This window comes from Hippopotamus amphibius, chromosome 2 (genome assembly GCF_030028045.1).
Source record: "Hippopotamus amphibius kiboko isolate mHipAmp2 chromosome 2, mHipAmp2.hap2, whole genome shotgun sequence".
In the NCBI taxonomy this organism is placed as follows: Eukaryota; Metazoa; Chordata; class Mammalia; order Artiodactyla; family Hippopotamidae; genus Hippopotamus; species Hippopotamus amphibius.
Window position 1 is genome coordinate 59,731,433 of NC_080187.1, and position 20,094 is coordinate 59,751,526.

The 20,094-nt window shown below is 50.4% G+C and overlaps 1 protein-coding gene across 1 annotated transcript; it reads right to left on the reverse strand.

Moving 5' to 3' along the window:
• Positions 1-6,663: 6,663 nt before the first annotated feature.
• CHMP7 (charged multivesicular body protein 7) lies at positions 6,664-19,399 on the reverse strand. The gene is made up of 10 exons (XM_057724628.1): positions 19,040-19,399; positions 16,865-17,036; positions 11,446-11,631; positions 11,176-11,309; positions 10,050-10,098; positions 9,671-9,790; positions 9,289-9,387; positions 9,004-9,064; positions 8,332-8,511; positions 6,664-8,116 (listed from the first exon to the last, which is right to left on the reverse strand). Exons 1-10 carry the CDS (start codon positions 19,336-19,338, stop codon positions 8,064-8,066), a joined length of 1,353 nt encoding a protein of 450 aa, XP_057580611.1. The 5' UTR covers positions 19,339-19,399; the 3' UTR covers positions 6,664-8,063.
• Between the last annotated feature and the right edge of the window lie 695 nt (positions 19,400-20,094).

Here is a 20,094-nt window from a genome sequence, read left to right on the forward strand (position 1 = left end):
GAGCACATGATACCAAAGCCCACTCAGATGTTACATATGTCTGAAAAGGGCTAGTAGCCTGCTGCCTGGGTTGCCACTTTCCAAGGCATCACCAGCAGAGCCATCAGGATGTCCAAGATGACAGGAAGAAAAGGAGGACACTGGTGACCCTGGAGTGCACGCAGATGGCAAACATGTAAGACTCCAGCACACACAGGGCGTTTCTCAGCAGCGTGCAGGTGAGAAGTCAGAGGAGCCCTGCAATGACACCAACACTGCTTAGCAGGCCTGCCTCATCCCTGATCCTGCCCTCTGCTGGACCAGGGCCTTGGCCACCTCTATTGCCGCCATGAAGGCCTCCTGGCTGGGAGCTCTGGAGGCTTCTGAGCAGGGTTGAGATGAGGGACAAGGGCCAGGTCGTGAGGTCAGGATGGAGGCACCAGCCTTCTCCCTAAAATCAGCCAAACACACACACACACCCCGGCTTACTGCGGGGTCCTTCTCCGTGCGCTGAAGAGATGACCCTGGCATGATCCCGCTGTCGGAGGAGGTCCCTGCACAGCTCAAAGAATAGGACGTCCTGGATTTTACCCGGTGAAGGAGCGGGGAGGAGCCTCCTCCCAACGTCCAGGAAGGCTCCAGCACAGGCGGGCCGCAGACAATAAGGGCCCAGAGTCTGCGCCGGGGACCGACGTGGGGACACGAAAGGCCTGGGCGCAAGATAACGGCTGGAGAGGGAAGTGTTATGTGGGACAGGCAGGGACCCGACCGGGGGCGCAGGGATCCGATAAGAGCGGACTTTTTGTCCTGCTCGGCCGCCTTCCTCCGAGGACCCGACTTTGGAGACCCGACTCCTGGGACTTATCCGAAAGACGGTTCCCCGCGCCTGGCATCCAGCGTTCGCAGTAAAAGGAGACGTGCGCCCCGCTCCAGGACCCTGTAGCCGAGTATCCACACGCCCACTTCCTCTGGAGCACGAGGCGTGGGAGTCGCTCGCACCTCCTTCCCCGGGGGTCCGGGCACCCGAAGCTGCGCTCTGCTCCAGCTTCAAGACCGCGTCGCTGGAAAAGCGCCAGTAGGTGCGGGAGCCGCTCTCCCAGGGAGTGAACCTCGCGCACTCCTCGCCCAGCCCCGCCGGCCCCCCAAGCCTCTCACCAGTCCCCGCCCCGCCCCCAGTCCCCGCACCTACCTGCCCCCTCCCCCAGTCCCCGCCCCCAGCTACCACAAGGGCCGCCCACCGAGTTGAGACTGGACAGGAGCGACTCTGAACAAGAATTCCGACTTTGGAGACTTTTTCTCTAGAAGGATCACCTCTTCCCCCCATGGCCCCTCTCTGGACTCGGGAGGACCAGAAGAAATGCTCTCTTGCTATAACGCTGTTTTGAGACGAGGGAGGGGTCTGCGGGAGCCTGACGCCAGAGAACCGGTCTGCAGTGTCAGTGACAGAGAATTAGAACAGGACGCTAAGGAATCTCACCTTTTCCCCAGTCATCCTCTCATTAGCGCCGGGGACGATGCCTGCAGCTCGTTTCTAATCCTGGAAACCGGTAAAGACAGCTGAGATTTGGGTCCATTTTGTAAAGGGCCCCACCCCAGAAGCTCTAGTTTGTGCTCTAGGTAAACAGAAACAGAAACAAAATCGGTTCTGGTTTCTGGAAGTTTCTCTTCCGGTCCTCTCCTATAATCAAAGAGAATGACATATGAAACTTGCAAAATAGCTGCAGTTTACAAGAAACAACATGGTATGCCGTGTGTGCTTCATAAATCTGGTAGGATGAGTAGAATCACAGCCAACTCTTGCCCTAATTGGGACTAGAACAGAAAAAGAGGAAAAGTAAAAGAAAAATGCAAAACTTTGATTCACCCAGCTAAAGCCCCTCTCCATCATTAAAAGGGACTCTTTACCCAACTCCACTATGTGAGGATATGGGGAGTTTCCCCCACATCATCAAGCAATTCTTGGACACCTGCTGGGTGTCCTACAATTCAACTCAGCTCTGATACTATCTCCCGGGAGATAGCATCAGCTCCCAGAGTGTAAGGGCTCAGTCCCACAAGACTGACCTCCTCTGCCCAGCTTCAGATGCCAATCACGAGTCCAGGTTGTTACCTATACTTCTGACAGATTGGCTATAAATCAGAGATTCCAGCACCTCCCCTAGTTGGGCTCAATTAATTTGCAAGGGCAGCCCACAGATCTTGGGAAACCCATTCTGGTTTATTACAAAGGCTATTAAAGAAAATGAATCAACAGCCAGATGAAGAGATACATATGATGAGGTTCCAAACAAAGGAGCTTCTATTCTCTTGGAATTTGAGGCTCTGTGTGGTGGCATGTGAAAGCATTTTGGTTCCCCAAACTGGAAGCTCTCTGAATCCTTTTGTGTTTTTATGGAGGCTTCATTACATAGGCAGTATTGATTCGATCATTGGCCATTGCTGATTGAACTCAACCTCAAGCCCCTCTCCCTTCTCAGGGGGTTGGGGCAGGGGTGGGGGAAATTGAATGTTCCAACCCTCTAATCACGTCGTTGGTTCCCCTGGCAGCCAGCCTCCATCCTGAGGTGTTTCCAAAGTCACCTCATTAACATAAACTCAAGTATGGTTGAAAGGAGTGTGTTATAAATATCAAGGCATCTTTACTGTTCTCATCACTCAGGAAATTCCAAGGGTTAAAGAGCTCTGTGCCAGAAAGACGGACAAAGACCAAATATATATTTCTTATTATAAATCACAATCACAATCATTCGCTGGTAACTCTGGACCAATTGTTTACCATTTCTAAGCCTCTGTTAACCCATTTGTGAAGTAATAGTACTCATCTCATTGGGAAGATTAAATACATTCAAAGATCTTAGCACAGCCTGAGAGTCATGGAGACGCACTGTCCAGGGCGCCCTTCAAGGGTTTGCTGCCCAGCTGCAGGGAGTGTGGTCAACAGCCTGCCAGCCAGCTGTCAGCTCCTTCAGGGGCTTCCCCAGGTGCAGAGAGCCACCAACCTGAGGTCACACCCTTGTCAGGAGTATCTGATGACTGGGAGAGAAGGGTAAGGATGGATAAAGTCCTGGCTGTTTCTGCCTGACACAGGACACTAAGGGACAATATTTGCTCTAAAATTTTCCACCAGTGCGACCAAGAGTTTAGGGGGCCTGCATTGTAGATTGACTTCTCCCTAATCGTGCTTATTCCCCTTTTCCTTCACAGGTACCCCCTGAAACCCCAAACTCTGTCTCCAGGTCTGCTTCTCAAGAGCCCAACCTGTAGTGTCCAGCAGGCAGTAAGCACCCAATAAATGTTAGCCACTGTTCATTTTTTTTTTAATTATTGCACTAAAATAGGAGCCAGCATCCCAGATTGGGTGTTCTCTTCCCAACCCATCCAACCCCTGCTCTGCAAATGCCTGGTGCTATACTAATCCTTCATTGTGCTGATATCTTAGAATTATCCTTTGCTATAGACTGAACGTTTGTGTCTCCCCAAAACTCATATGTTGAAATCCTAACCCCCCCAGTGTAATGGTATTAGGAGGTAGGGCCTTTGCGGGGGGGTGGGTAATCAGGCAATAAGGATGGAGCCCTAATGAATGGGATTAGTGCCCCTATAAAGGAGATACCAGACAGCTCCCTGCCCTCCTTACACTATGAGAGGATATGAGAAGGGGGCCATTTGCAACCCAGAAGAGGGCTGGCCCTCACCAGAGCCACACCATGCTGGCACTCTGATATCTGACTTCCAGCCTCCAGAACTGTAAGAAATAAATTGCTGTTGTTTGTAAGTCACTCAGTCTATGGCATTTTGTTATAGCAGCCTGAACTAAGACACCCTTCCTCTCACTTTTAGTTCCTGGAAGGCAGGGGCCCAATCTAAAGCTTCCTTCTTTCCTCCACTGAATTGGCCGCTCACATGTACTAGGCACACCACTTGAGTTTGTTAATTTGTAACTTTCCTGGGTTGAGAACTGCAGCATGATATTTTGCCTGGCTGAACTCTCTTCCCACGTGTATAATCTAAATACGTTTCTGTTATCCTAGGCTAGCCCAGTAAACCAGCCTATATTCATTATGCTGTGCAGGGGGATGGGAATCCACTAGCTAAAGTCTGATACACGCTGCAGTTCATGACATACTTTGGGGGGGTACCGTAAGGGTACCATGTCACCTAATCACAGCACTGGTTATCTTACGAGGGCCCTAAGTCTGGCTCCTTCAGGAAGTGCTGTGATGCCCAGAGCTGCATTTTTTGTTTTTCCTGCACAGTTAATGTGCTGCTACAAAGTACAAAGCAAAAAGATTACTGTTATGGTGCATATCAGCAAAGGAACAGTGTGAAGACTGTCCTGGTTTCCCTAAAAATTGGAAACTGGCCAGCCAGTTAGGAGGTGGTTTTCTACCCACAGAAGTCTGTGTAATCACAACACTGACAGCCAGAGGAAGCTGATCTGCTAGCTCAAAGCACTGACACACCTGACCACCCACCACCCACCACCCACCACCACCCACAGGAAGTACTGTACTTTGGAGGTATGTGGTTTTTGAGAGTCTGCCTTAAGAGGAGCCTGGTGTAACAGAGAGAATACCAACCTGGAAGTCTTCAGTCCTAAGTTCCACCGTGAACTCTGTGCCTTGAGCAAGTCACCTAAGCTTCCATGTCTTCATCTGTGAAATGCAGGCTTTGCCTCCAATTGCCGAGGCTCCAGCTGGCTCTCATGCTCAGGAGCCTACTGCTTCTGCTCAGGAGGAGAGAAGAAACCACACCTTCCCCAAAGAGTAGCTGCAACTTGACTAAAAATGAGACGTTGGCAGAGAAAACAGTAAAATACTTCAAAAGAAAAGAGGGTTGCCAAACTCCCCCTTCAATCCCAAAGCCAAGCTGTGTTTGGATTCCTTGTGAATCAGCAGCTCTGTCAGTGGCCTCATCCTTCTGAACAGCTTTGGTAGCTCTCTCTCTTTTCCGATGGAGCTTGATGACATTTCCAGCAGATTGAACCAGAATATCCTGACCTCTTTCCGGGGGTCTGCTCAACCTTGGACACTCTCTCTGCCCTTCAGGTGAGCCGTGATAATCACAGCAGTTTCACCCTTCCTGGGCCGTTTCACAACAGAGTGTCCGACCTCGGAGCCCACCCAGCTGTAGGTCCCTGGCTAAAAGCTGCTTTCTGGGAGGCCCAGGAGACTCTGAGGCTGAGCCCTTCCCCTTCCTCCCATCCCCACCTGCTCTCTGCACACCACATCCATGTCCCCAGCTGTCAGGGACTGGGGACTCTCCAGCCACCTTTCCAGGGTGTGGCTTTGCTGTGGCACTGCCCCGACTCCCATCACAAGGCAGCAAGGATTCAAGAGAAGGGAGAAGCAGACCACTGAGAGTCCCTAAGACAATCAGAATTTCGGATCACCTTGTCTGTCTGCTGCTCTTTATGAATGAGAAATGAGAGGCCCGTGTTTCCAAAGCCATTAGCTAGTGGCAGAGGTGAGAACCCGAGCCAGGTTTCCTGGTCCCTAGTCAGGACCAATCCCTACCTGATTACTTATTTTCTCTCCCTACTTGATCTCAGTGGAATCACAGATACATGATTTTCCAAAACTGTAGACTGCTTGACAAGATTTGAAAAACCCAAGGAAATATTCAAGGGAAAGGACCGCTTGGCTGTCGTATCTTCAATGAAGCCCTCCCTGAGGCCTTAATTTGAACTGGTTGTTCTCTGAACATCCTTGCTGTGTATCTGGACCCCATAGGGTACTTTAGTCCCAACAGGCCAGTGTCTGAACCCGATTCATCTGGGCCTGATCTCTCTCCACACAGAAGAAAACTCACCAACTCCCTTATTAAACTGAGTCAGCTCCTTCAAGGGGAGAGAATCCTGAGGCCAGACCCAGGCCCCCATGGGGATCGCACACCAAAAATGCAGCCACCACCAGATGGCGGCTCCTTGTCTTCACTCTGATCCAAGCCCAGGCTCAGCATCTTTTAATTTCTTGCCACACAGCAAAGAACCAGGCTGAAGTACTGAAGCAAGGACTTCTTAGCAGCTCAGGTCAGTGAGAGAAAGAGTAAGAGGAGAGCAGATAAGAGGCTCATAGTCCAGGCACTTACTTTTGGGGGGGTGGAGGGGGTTCCTTACTACATGCCCCGCCACTCCCAGCAACCTGGTCTGTCTTCACCCTGCTCTGTTCAAACTGTCTCTGCTCTGGGCTCCTCCCAATGCCTTTTCCCGGTTGGTTCGCCTGCTGACCTACCTAGTGCTGCAGCAGATCTTCTAGCCTGTTCTAGCACTGCTCTCAGGCTCAAAGCCCGTCTCCCTCCATGGATGGCAAACCCCATGCATGTAAGAGGCGCTGCAGAAATACTGGTGCCAGGCTAAAATGTGGTACAATCACACGGGCCGAGGAAAATGGATCATTTAAAGAGAACAGGGAAAGAAAGAGTAAGGAAAATGATGGCACACTCTTGAACAAAGGACGCAATGCAATAACATGTCCTGCCCCAGAACAGCGTCGGTGTGAGAACCATCAGGTAGGCTGACCACTCCCACAGCAGTTCAGGACGCCCGCTGCGAAGCCAGTCAGCCTTCCGTGGTGCCAGGAAAAGAACCTGAACATGTGCATGCTGGAGGTGAGCATGAGGAGGCAGGAAGGAACAAGGCACTTTACACCACATGAAGAACAGACGAGGACCAGGTGCTCGGGGTTTTTCTTTTAATTCTTTACCAGATTAAAAAAGAAAAAATAGTGATTGTTTCTCTTCACCCCCAACATTTCAGTTTCCCAAGGCCGAGTGGGAGAGAAATTTGTTGAACAGTGATTCATGCTCCTGGCCCGGAGCAAATTCCTCCCCTCTGGCCCTCCGCTGCCCCAAGCAGGAGGGGCAGGGCCGAGGGCCAGGCAGGCGTCTGGGACTGCGCAGCAGGACGGCAGTGTGGCTGGTGTCTTTTCTTGTCCCTGCTGCCAGTGCATTCGGACCCTCTCCTGCCCGTCCCCCTGTCATCCTCCCCCGTTTGTCAAAGGAAGTAGGAAGAGGGGCCTCCAGGAGGCCGGGCTGGGTGCAGAGCAGGACGGGGAAGCACACAGCAGATGTGGCGAGGCCACCATCTTCTGCTTCTATTGCACATCCTGGCTCAGATCCCCTGCCCTGAGTGGTGGGCTACAACATAAAATGCTTCTGAAATTCAAACAAAGAACCTGCTGTGGGCTGCCAGGCTCAAGAAGGGGAGGTGTGTTGTTGTGTGGCTTCTTCTGATTTATGTATTTAAGTCATATTTACGTTATTCACCATGGGGGCAAGGCAAAGATGATGTCTTTTTGAGAAAGCATATGGGGTTTGGACACCTGGGGCCCGGTAGTCACCTGGGCTTCGCCCCGTCAAGTTCAAGAAACCAACAGTAACCCTTTCTCCGGTCAGCAGATCTTCTTTTGCAGAAGACGGACGAGGCGGCAGCGTCTCTTCCAACCCCACAAGTCCCCTCTCCAACTGTCATGACTCTGAGCCCCTCGGGGGTGACCTCTCTTTCTGAACACCTGGAGAATCTGACAACTGACCCCAGGGGAACACCTTTCACACTGTGTATTTCTCCATAAAGTGGCAGCTTGTTTGATTCTCCTTCTTCTCATTACCAATGGAAACAGAGGGGGTCAGGGAGCTGTGTAATGGACCTACAGACAGAATAACTTCTCTAAATACAGAGGCGGTGGGGGATGAGGACAGATTTGGATCTGGCAAAGCTGTGCGAATCTTTCGCCTTCACTGGCCAGAACAAAGCTGATGGGGGAAGACAAACCTAACTGAGCCCGTGGCAGGAACTGCAGGCTCTGAGAGACAACAGGGCAAACACAGAACCGTATAAACTGTGGCACTATAGAGATGAGAAGGCAGGGCCGTGAGCCCAGCTGGCAGCACGCCTCGGGAGCACGCTTCCAGAAATTCCATCTGTCCCGTAGTAAGTGATAGCATCCGGACACATCAGAGTGGCTGTCCTTCCTCCTCTTCCCAACACATTCCGAAAGTTTCTCATTTAAATAACTATGTACATACACACAAGCCTGGTCTCTCTTTGACATAAGGGTCCTTCACTTGAGGGTCCTACAATGGCTTTAGAGAGTCGGTTCCAATTGTCTTTTTGGAGATTTACTGCTTGGGACCAAACCTGCAAGGAGAAGAAATGACTGATCTCTATGTGAAAGCATCCCAGTGCTGAAGGGACTGAGTCTTAATATAAACAATGAGCCCACAACTCCCTCACCCAGCTTTGGTACCCTGGCAGATCGGGCAATGGGGCTGGGACTTATTAGCCTCGAGCCTGGCTACTGTCAGCCAAAGGGCTACAAGCCCACCAGCAACCCTGGGAATACAGCTCCGTACCTCCCTCTGATAAGGACAGTTTCTCAAGTTCAGCTTCAAGTTCAGCATCTGAAATCCTAGGGTTAGGCACACTGTTGGTATGAAACGTCTCCTGGGGGTTGTCGGGCAGATTCAAAGGTTCTTTGGTGGTGTCCTGAAGCAGGATGTCCAATTCCTTCTCCAGTTCCTCGCTGTCGAAGTCTGGAAAGAAAAGACAACATAAGGACACATAAAGTCCAGGGAGGAAATGCATTAATGAGTCAAGGATTGAGGACTGCAAACCCAGCTCAGCTTTACAAAACATGTCCAGGCCTCCTTGAAGCTTTATTAAAACAATCGTGTGAGTTAGGAGGCAAAGGGCACCTTCGAGCAGATACTCTTTCTCCATACACAGAGCTAAGTGATTAAGGAGGTATATTTTGCTAACACCATGGAACCGATTCTGCTTCTCCTTGCCCTTGAAAAGGCCTAGGGAGTAAGGGATGCTGAAGCACCAAGGGGTCATTAGCACAGCCTATCAAGAAGGAAATGCCAATTTCTTCTCGTTACTCCTGTGGAGAAGCCCCCAAGAGGGGAGGGTGGGCCAGCCTTGCCTGCGCCAGAAAAAGCAGATCCACAGCCAAACCTATCACAGCACAAGGCTGTGAGGTCCTCTTACAGAGGAAAGAAGACAGAATCACCTTGTGGACTCACCTAAGCCATTGGTTACCCCACCAGCCAGAGTCTGAGAAACTTCGTCCTGGGTGTCACACAGCTGCAAGAGAAAATCATAAGGCCTTGAACTCTGAATGGTCTTTGGGTCTCAATGTTCAGGGTTACGAAGTAATGCTGCCCCATCTGAGAATCAAGGAACGCGTCCTCAAGTTCACCAGGTAAACAGTTTGGGAAAGAAGCAAGTATAATAAAGTCACATCTGTCCTCGGGAACTGCCTTGTGTAGGTGTGTCCTCCCATCCCCTTCCCCGAGCTCCTCCTGTACCTCTTGGATCTGATCCACAAGGCTCTCTGCCTTCTCCACTGTGACATCCTTCATGGAGAGTTTCAGCGCTCCCACCCCAGCCTGATAGGCATTGAACACCTAAAGAGAAAGCAAAGTTATCAATTCAGATGAAGAACACTGGGCAAAACATAGACAATATTGTTTCATCTCCAAAACAAAGCTTTGATTTTTTCCCCCCACCCACGCATGATTCACCCCACGTCCACTGAGGCCAAACTTCCCAACGGGAGAGGTAAAGGGAGTCTCAACCATATCCTGAAAGAACCCAGGCCTCCTCCAAACAGCAAAGCCACAGCAGAGGGGATGAGTGGTGGACACCACAGAGACCAGCCAAACACTGGGGCAGAAGGGCAGTGGCTACCATCTGATCTGTCTGCGAGGCGTAGATCCGGTCCAGGATGCCTTGAACAGTGTCCAGCTTAGCATGCAGGGCCTCGATGCGCTTTTCCGTCCGCTGCTTGGCCTTGAGAGACCTCAGGGCCTGGGGGTGGGGGACGTGGAGACATGGTCAGGTTCAGACCCGGCAGGGCAAAGGGCTAGAGGAAGAGAGCCCTTCCCAGATGATAAGACCACCCCAGGTGTGTAAAACAAGCTGTGATGCCTGGGCCACTGGCAGACTGTTCCTCTCGAGCCTCACTGTTCCTCTCGAGCCTCGAGAAGGTCACTCCCTGAACTGGGGCTCCTCTCACTGCCAGCCTGGGGCACAGGTACACAGCTGAAGGGGAAGACAGAAGACTCACCAGCTGCTTCTTTCCTGTTCGGCAAGCCCGGCGGGCTTCTTCTTTATACCTACAAACAAAGGGACAGCTCAAGATGATAAGGCCAGAAGATGGGGGGTGGCAGGGTCCTGAAGTGTCCCCCAAAGTAGCACTTTTAGTGAAGGTACTTTCAAATCTGAAGATCAAATTCATTCCACCCAATGGCCAGAAAAACGATGCCCAACAGCCCACCGCCAAACCCCTACAGCAAGCTGAGATCCCGGCTGGGGGAGTCTGCACACGGGGAAGGCAAACAACCAAGGAAAAGCTGTTTCAACCCAAGGGGGTGGGGGGGGGTTGAGGATGGGGGTGGGGTGGGAGGCAACATGCTGACAAGGCACCTTAAAGACAGATTCACACCCTGGGAGCCAGGAGGTAGGGAAGGACTTCCTAACACCACCAATGACCTTGGCCTGCTCACAACGTGAGGTTTCTCCCACTGTAAGAGGGCGTGGGACTTCCCTGGTGGCGCAGTGGTTAAGACTCTGAGCTCCTAATGCCGGGGGCCTGGGTTTGATCCCTGGTCAGGGAACTAGATCCCACATGAATGCCACAACTAAGGAGCCCATCTGTTGCAACTAAGACCTGACACAACCAAATAAATAAATAGTTTAAAAAAAAAAAAAAAAGAGGGCATGAACAAGCGCATTCTAATTCTACGTCTATGTATCCCGCTTTTCAGAGAAGTGGTAGCATGCCTTTAGCAGGGACGCCTTGCACAGTCATCAGAGGGGAAGAGCAGAGGACCCTCAGCAAGACCCCTGGAAGGCAGAGACCTGCCTCATTCACTACTTCATCCCCAAGTCCCCAAGACAAGCCTGGCCCAATAAACTCTGGTTACATGGATACTGACACAGAAGAGCCAGTACAGTGTGAACAGCTGTACTCTTTGGGGAGGAATTCATTTTCTTCTCTTTGTGAAAGTCTATACATTCCCAGATTGCTGCACTGAGCGGTTAGTACTTTCATAATTAGTAAAAAACAAAATAAACAACCCCCCCCCCCCCCAAAAAAAAAACCCCTCTTTTTTGAAGTGCCCACGGAGACCAGTGCTTTGCCGGCTCTGAGGGTCAAGGCGGGGGTTGGGGTGCTCAGCTCGGGGAGTTACCTCTCTGCTTCCTGCGATAAGGACTCCACTTTGCGAGACAGCAGCTGCTCACTCTGCATCAGCTGGTAAACCCCGACGTCTACATCGTTGACAGGAGAGACCTTGGCATGTGGGCCCCGGGCAAACTTCACAATCTGAGGGACAGGGACAAATGACTGCTGCCCTGATCCCAAACGCTGAGAAATGCCCAGGCAGGGATGCTGGCGGGTATGTCAGGACACACTGAACAAGTCCTCGGTGAGTCAGGGAAGGAACAGCGCATTTCCATACCTTCTCCCCATTCTGCTCGAGGACGGTGACTCGCTTCTCTTTCTGCAGCTGCAGCAACACCAAGTAGAAGGTCCTCTCATCCGGACAGGAGCCCGCACAGAGGGTGCTCAGCTCGGACAGGGCCACCACAGGGTGGGAGGAGAGAGGGGAGCTCTGATACAGACGATATACCTCCTCGGCCTTCTCCTGCAGGGAAAGGGAAAGGTGCCTACGGGCCCTGGTCGCCGCCCACGGAACCCCGAGAGCCCTGACCTGACCGTGCTTCAGATCCACCATCACACCAGGCCAAATCAGGGGAGTACTGACCCTGTCTCCAGCTTTGGAAAAGGAAAAAGGGTTTGTGTTTTTTCAAACCTAGGAGGAAAGTCTGATGACCACAGATGAAATGAGGTACGTGGGAGCCAGCTGTGTGCTTGCCCTTCCGCCTGGGGCTTCACGTTTCTGCAGCTCCCTGGCGCGTGGACCCCCAAGGGGAGAATGAGGCGGTGTGGCGTGGTGCAATGGCCAGGAACGAGAGCCGAGGCCTGGTGGTTGGCCCAGCCTGTGTGACCCTGGACCAGTCAGTCTCACTGGTCCTCAGCATCCCACTCGCCAACTGGAGAAGGTGGATGAGATGATATCAAAATTCCCTGCCAATCCCGGTCTCTCCATTTTTATGCCAAATGGAACCCTGCAAACTGGAATAGTACTGAGTCTAGAAAGAGTCTCAAGAGGAAAGTATGGGATAGGATTTTTGTGAGAAGCCTAAGAAATACAAGTTCCAAGAAACAATGCCATTGTCTTCCTCTTTCATGGAAATTACTCTCCTGGGCTTCTGCAAACAAGAAATATTTACTGAAGTATGCACAGAATGCTATGAAAATACAGGGAAGGAATACCCAAGTAGTTCAGCAATTGCTCAGAAAAAAAAAGGTTGTTGAGCAGAATCCTGTAGGGTGAGTAAGTCATTAGGTGAAGTCAGTGGGAAGGGCATTTCAGGAAGAGGGAAGGTCGTGAGTGGCAGAGAGTCTGAGTCCAGTGTGGTGTTTATGGATGTGGGTGGGAAGGGCTGAGGGAGCAGAAGCCCTTCTACCTCGTACAAAGTGTAATGTACCTTCTATGCTGTCCTTTACTCTGCAGATGGTGGGTGGTCCCTGAAGGGAAGGCCATGGCTAGATTAACAGAGATGTAGCTGACAATGGGGAAAGGATGGATTTCAGGAGTTAGGCTCAGAGGCAGGGAGACCATTGATGCAAGAGAATACGAGGGACTGAATGGGGCAATGGGAACAGCGACAGAGAGGGATGGATTCAAGCAAAAGTTAGAAGATAAAACTGGCAGTCCAGGGACTTCCCTGGTTTTCCCTGGTGGCGCAGTGGTTAAGAATCCACCTGCCAATGCAAGGGACACGGCTTTGACCCCTGGTCTGGGAAGATCCCACATGCCTCGGAGCAACTAAGCCATGCACCATAGCTACTGGAGCCTGAGTCTAGAGCCCGTGCTCTGCAACAAGAGAAGCCACTGCAACGAGAAGCCAGTGCACTGCAACGAAGAGTAGCCCCTGCTCGCCACAACTAGAGAAAGCCTGTGTATAGCAACAAAGACTCAACACAGCCAAAACCAAAACAAACAAAACAACACCACCAAAAAAATGGCAGTCCATGGTAACTGGGTCTGGAGGGGAAGGAGAAAGAGGAATCTAGGATGACTCCAGGGTTCTGGCTTGAGTAACTGGGTGGATTAATAGCAAGAATTCAGGAGGAAAAGTATACTTTAAAGGTAAGACAGAACATTCCATTTTGGACATGTTGGTTTGGGATGCCTGAGGTATATCCAAGAAGACTGTACAGGAGATAACTGGATATAAAAATCTGAAGCTTGAAGGAGACAGCCAGGACAGGAGATATACTAATAACTCTGAAAGTCCTCAGCATACAGAAGGTAATTAAAATTGCAGGTGTAAATGAGTTACCTAAGGAAATGCAGAGAACAAAGTAATACGCTGAGGGAAGACCAACGTTCGAGAGGAAGTAACTCACAAAAGCGATCCAGAAACTGCTTAGGGAAAACCAAGGGGAACCTGCAGGGTAATGACAGCAAAGTCAAGGAGGTGGAAAGTTTCAAGAAGCCAGTGGTCAACAGTATCCAAGGCAGCAGAAGAGTCTAATAAGACAGAAACTAGAGCTTTCACAAGCTCTGACTGTGCTGTCAGATAAGAACACTTACTACAAAGTTAGTGTAGTAAGAACGGTGCTGTCCACACACACATACATTAATGGCACACAACAGTAACACGAGATGTTAAGACAACTGGCTACCCATCTAGAAGAAAACAGTTTCTCTTTACCACATATACAAAAATACATACCGAATTGTTAAAATTTAAATTGCGAAAATAAAAGTATAAAATAATTTGAAGAAAATACTTTAAAAATCTGATTAACCCTGAAATAGAGGATACCTTCCTAAGCAAGGATAGAAATTCAACAGCCATAAAGGAAAATTTGAGGACTCTGACTGTAGAAACATAAAAACATTTATATAGTAAAAGACACATAAAAATGAAAAGCAAACGAGAAGCTGGGAAACAATATTAACATCCCTAATACTAAACACATTATATATCTATCTATCCCTAAAAAAGAACTCCTATAAATTAATATAAAAGACAGAGAATCCAAAATAAAAACAGGCAAAGGATATAAAGAGGCAATTCCGCAGAAGGGAATATGTAAATGGCCAGTAGATAGGTGAAAAGATGGTTCAAATCACAAATAGGAAGTATCATTTTTGTTCATCAGATTGGCACAATTTGAAAGACTGATGTCATCCAGTGCTGGCAAGGATGTGAGGACACTGGACACTTTAATGCAATCTTCATGAAAGTGTAAATTTGTACAAACTTTTGAAAAGTCATTTGGCAATTTCTGTTAAAATTTTAAATGTACATATGCATTTCTAGAAATCAATTCCATAAAAATAAAAGTAGAAGTACATACATGTAGGCACAAGGCTGTCAAATAAGTATTTTTTTTGCAGTAGAGAGAAATTGGAATGACTTAAATATCCATTTGTGTGGTAACTATTGCATAAATTGTGGCGTATCTGTAGATTATACAACCATCGGAAAGAATGAAGTAGATCTATATTGTGTAGGGACCTGGAAAGATGCTCATGATATATTAAGGTTGGGGGGCGGGGGGGGAAACAAGTTGCAGAAAGGTAAAAGAAGATTCCATTTCTGGAAAAAAATGGAGTGTATTTATATACATATGTATGTATGCATATATTCATTTACTTATTTAACAAATATATACTGACTCTCTACTATGTACCAGGCATTGTTCCCAGGGCCCATGGAACTTCCCCCTTCTGGGAGGGGAGACAGATAATAAGTAAACAAGTAAATAAGATTTTCAGGAAGTATTAAATGCCGACAAGAACATAAAATGCAAAGTAATATAATAGGCTCAATAAGAAAAGATGTGTGTGTTTTTACAGACACATACAGGAAGGGAATGTACCCAAAGAGATGGAAATGGGAAGAGTAGAAAGAAAACTTTAATTCCTTTCTTCAAATTTTTAAATAGCAAAATCTATGGGCAATTTTTACTTTTTGGTATTTTTTTCAAATAAAGTAAAAAGTTGCTGTGTTTAGACTTGGGAAAAGATCTATGTAATTCCACTCACACCCCCATCTCTGCCTTTGCTCTCAAAAGACTGAGTCCAAAACCACATCTGTGGGGATAAATAGATCTACGTTCTTTCGCTCTAGGTTGGAGAACACCTGAGGTAAAAGACTGCAAGGAGGGATGGAGCTGGCCCAGAACCACCTAAACCACTCCGCAGTTTCTGTGGGGCCTTGGCTGAGCCCTGGAGGTCCTGGAGGACAGGGCGCCAGGTGGGGAGGGGGTGCAGCGCGGGGGGGAGAGGTGTTCCCCCGAAGAAGATGCGTGCTGCTCAGTCAAAAATCCCGGGGCAGAGGGAGGGCTGGTAGATCTTGGAGACCTGCTTCCCAGGCTGAAGCGGGGGCAGGGGGTGTCTGTGGAGGTGAGGAGAAACTGGAGCTTCTCCTGGCATGGGGGCTGGGGATTCCCACCTGGCTCCAGCTGTGTGGAAGCCCCCAGGGCTAGGCAAGGGCCCTGAGGTCAGGCTTGGTCTGTGAGTTTCAAAAACAACCACAGTCTGCAAGTCTACTTCTGCCACCTGGTGTTTAGACAACTTTATAAACACACGTACACACTTAAGGTTACTATGACTTCGCCCACAGCAGTCGAGGGGAGCGGTGAGGGTGAAGCAGGTCTGCCCTGGGTTAAAGAGTGTGTGGAGGTGAGGACATGGGGACAACAAAGCCTGGCTGAGAAGGAGAGACAGAGTGGTGACTAGGCAGGGCCCCAAGTCCCACAGGCAGTCATCCTGAGATGGGAAAACCGGAGTGGGTTTAAGAGCCTGAAGAAGGAGAGCACCGACAGAGAGGGGGAAGGAATATACAGATCGGGATGGTCACTGATGCCACAAAGGGTAAGGACAGACTCAAGAGCACATGTGGGACAAAGGAAGGACACTTCATCCTCTGAGCCTGGGGAGAACGCAGTGCTGAGAGAAGGTCAAACTAGAGGTGGGAGGACAGAAAGCGGAAGGCGTGACTAAGGGGCTTTTACTTTCTCAGGTCAGTGTCTGCAAAGGATGCAAGGCGTGTGGGAGGGGCTGGGAGGGACAAGAACACTGGGCTGCAGAGTGGCTCCGAGGGCCCTCCTAAAGCCGGGGACCTTGAAAGGGGCCCCAGTCTCGGCAACAGAGAGATTTTCTCTGGCAGGGATGGTGGACCATGGGGCTGATCTCAGGTGGCTGATTTGCTGGTGTCTCTGCTGGGGCCCGAGAGCTGTAGAGGAGCCGAGAGTGCTGACGAGGCAAGAGGGCAAGCATCGGCCACATGCTGTCAGCTGTGGACGGAAGGCAGGCCAGGAGGGAGCCGAATGACCAGGAGAGTATGAAGGGATCAGGGCCTGGCGGCTTCTTTGACGGAGGTAAGTGAGTAAGACAGGAGGACATCTGAACCTAGTTCACTGATTTAGGGAAAGGCAAAGCTGAAAGTCTCAAGGTCCTCAGAAAGATATTCTTGTATGTAAACTACAGAAGGCAAAGCATTTTCTAAACTTCAGCTTATCATTAATCCCTACAAATACAGAAAACAATCAACTGTGTATAACTGACAATTCCTAGACAAAGATTCACCCTTGAAATGCACACGTCTAACTAATGACTAAATGCTACAAAGTACAGCAAAAGGGAGGTTAGATAAACTCACTTATCAACTCTGTCACTGTGTGTAAAAAAGATCTGTTCTTTTTCTGTCGATTCACCCAAGCAACCCAAGGAATGCGGAGGGTCCTGCCATGACTCCAGATGACACCCAGACCTCCTGCTTCTGAGCACCCACCTTAAGAAGCTCCACAGCCACGAGCACCTCCTCGGCAGGAACCTTATTATCCCCTAGCATGTTGGAGAGAGTCCACTTGAGGGGCTTCAGCAGAAAGACTCCGACCCCCCAGGAGATCCAGCTGCTGTCTACACTGGCCATGAAGTCTGACTCCCGCTGCAGCTCCCCTCGACTGCAGGCAAAAAGAGAAAAGGGCATGTAGTAGGCTTAACGCAGTGTCCCCACCTCCCTCCTTACCCCCAGAGAGGAATCTGATCAGCAGCAGCATAAACACCATTTACCAGGCACCCACTCCGTGCCAGCTACTGTGAGCAGCATTGTATATGCTCCAGCTCTGAGCCTCACAACAATTTTCTGCAAGAGAAAATTGAGGGACTAAGAAGATGACAGAGGCCAAAGCTAAACTATAATTTGGCTCTAAAATGCAAGCTTTCCGCTAAGACTAGAGGCACAGGAGGCCATAGGGGCCTGTGTTGAGACTTCCCGTCACAAATAGGAACGATAAAATGAAAACAATAATGGATTAGTGTCAAGGGCAAGACATGAGGAAGAACACAAAAACGTTCAGAGAAAGGTTTTCTGCTATTCCTAACCTTGGATGGAGATAAGACATAAGCATTTCACGGTACTAGTAATAAGTAACTAAATTTACTGAATGCTTCCCATGGGCCAGTCACTATGCTAAGGGCTACATAAGGAGCATCTCTTCAAATACTCACAATAAATCTAAGTACAATTATCGTCACCCTTTAGAACCGGTCAAACTGAGGCTTATAGAGGGGCACATAATTTTTCTTCAGTCACATAATTTAGCACGTTGCAGAGTCAGGATTTGCACCCAGGCCATCTGGTCCTCATGCAAAGCTGTTAACTACTCTGCTATGCTGCTTCTATGAAAAATACCTCCCTCAGAAATTCTTCAGGTCCCAGACTCCGTCACACACCAGGAGGCATCAGTGGAGTGCAAGCAGTCAGGAGAGGAGAAATCCAGATACTAAAGGTCTCTGGGTGGGAAGTGGCAGAGGATGATCCTACTGTAATAAGGAAGCCCAGACTCTTCCTGATCCTCACTGACATTTTCAGCTACCGTCTCCCCTGTGCCCCACAATGGGCATGAACTCTGTCCACAGTACACTTGCCTAGAAAGGATAAGTTCCAGACATGGCTTACCCATCAGTCAGCCAAGAGAAGGGGGCTGGGGAGAAGGGAGATCTCTTAATCAGGAAGAGCAGAGAGCTAAAAGCAACATATCAAAGTTGACTTTCGTCTTCAGTCACGGAGAGAGTCACTGTGCTAGCGAGGCTGCCCTGGGTATGACATACACAACGTGAAGTGCAAATTCTTTAGAATCAGGAGACCCGGGGTCCAGCCCCGGCATGACCTCTAACCAGCTTACTGGTGTAACCACCAGTAAGTCGCTCCATCTCTCTGCAGCTCAGCTTGCTCTTCGGTCGGCTGAGGATAATTCTATCACCTTGCCCATCCGCAGGACTGCTGAGGGAGCCAGACAAAATGGTGTGTGCAAAATACCTGCACACTGAGAAGTGCAGTACGTCTGTTTGAGGTCCATGCTACCGCCTCAGGAACTACAAAACCCTGCACCTGTCGCACAGGTAGCACCTACAGGACCTTCTCGGGTCACCAAGATACTCAGTAAAGTCCTCAACCTCCGTCATGTCCTCTGCTCCAAACAGCCTGTGCCAAGGACAATCCAAGATAGGCCAGAAACATGACCTGTGCCGGGGGGCTGTGGGCAAGGTCCCTACAGGCCTCTTCCCCACCACTACCTTCTTCTTAGCTCTGCCCTTCCTTAGTTCAATAAATCCTGTCTCATAGACCTTCTGTTCTGGGGTTATTCAAATTTGGAAGCCCCTATGAAATAACTACATAACGAGATTCCAGTTCAGACAAATCACTGTCACCTCCGCCAGGTTGGCTTCTCCTCTTACCGTCTGGATCTCATCTCATCAGGCTATCCTGGCCCCTCAATTTCCCCCAGACCCCGCCTCCCTCTCCCTCCAACCACCCCTAACTCGGCCTCCTCTTTCGCCCACTGAGCAAACGCAGACGCCGCCAGGAGGCCAGAGGCCGGGCTGGGCACGGTGCGCTCCGGAGAACGGCCTGGGTCCCTGCCCGCGGGGAGCCGCCCCGCCTCCCGGCCGGGCCCGCCCTCACCGCAGCAGGTCCTGGAGCACGGTTGCCAGCCCCAGCGGGACGCTGCCCTTGCGCTGAAAGGCCTCCTGCAAGTCCCGCAGACGCAGGCGCACCACCCCCTGGCGGCGGCTGTGGCTCAGCACCAACGGCGCCCAGAAGCCCATCTTGCTGTCCCAGTCGGTGCTGTTCACTTCACGACTCCTTTTGAAGGCGGAGAACAGGAAGGACATGCGCTCCTCATCATCCTCCCACTCGGGGGGCAGTAGGCCCGCCGGGTCTCCCCCGGCCGCGGCCTCGGCCTCCCGCTCCGGGGACCACATCGAAACCCCAGCCCCGCCAAGGTTCCGAACACAACCCTGGCCCTGGTCCCCTTCCGCCCTGGTTCCCTCCCGGCTTCCGTTCCTGGGGCACCGCCTCCTCTGTCATTACGTCACCGCAGCGTGAAATATGTCCTGTGCCTCCTCACCGCGCATGCGTCGCTCTGCCGGCCTGCGCCAGGAGGCGTGATGATGACCCTATTAGCGGAGAAACTCAGAGCGCTTGCGCCGACCCCTCCTCCCTCAGCCTTTGTGCGGAAAAGAGAACGACGCGCGTGCGCGAAGAGTAGGTGCGCATCGCGCTCCTCCGAGAATCATGGAGTTTGATAGTGCGTTGCGGAGAAGCGAAAGATTATGCCCAAACGTGTGGTGGTTTCAGGTAGTAGGACTGGAGAGTCCCGCTGAGGGGCGCCAGAGGCACCAGGATCGCCTGCGGGGATCACTGTTTAGAGCTACTCGACCAGGCGTTCTTACTTCGGGCATTGAATTTAGACTTCCAAGTTAGCTTCAGTTTATGATAATGTCGGCGGATAACCTGTCACTCAAGCTCTGTGACAGTGTATACACCGATTTTCAGGGATATACAAGCTTCTACTTCTCTTGCTCCCCACCTTCTGTCCTGGAGTGTCCCTCTGTTTCCTTCTCAGAATCAGTATCCTACAGATTCCTGAAGATCGAACCCAATTCTCATCTCCTTGAGGGACTTCCCTGTTGGTCCAGTGGTTAAGACTCCGCGATTCCACTGCAGGAGGCATGGGT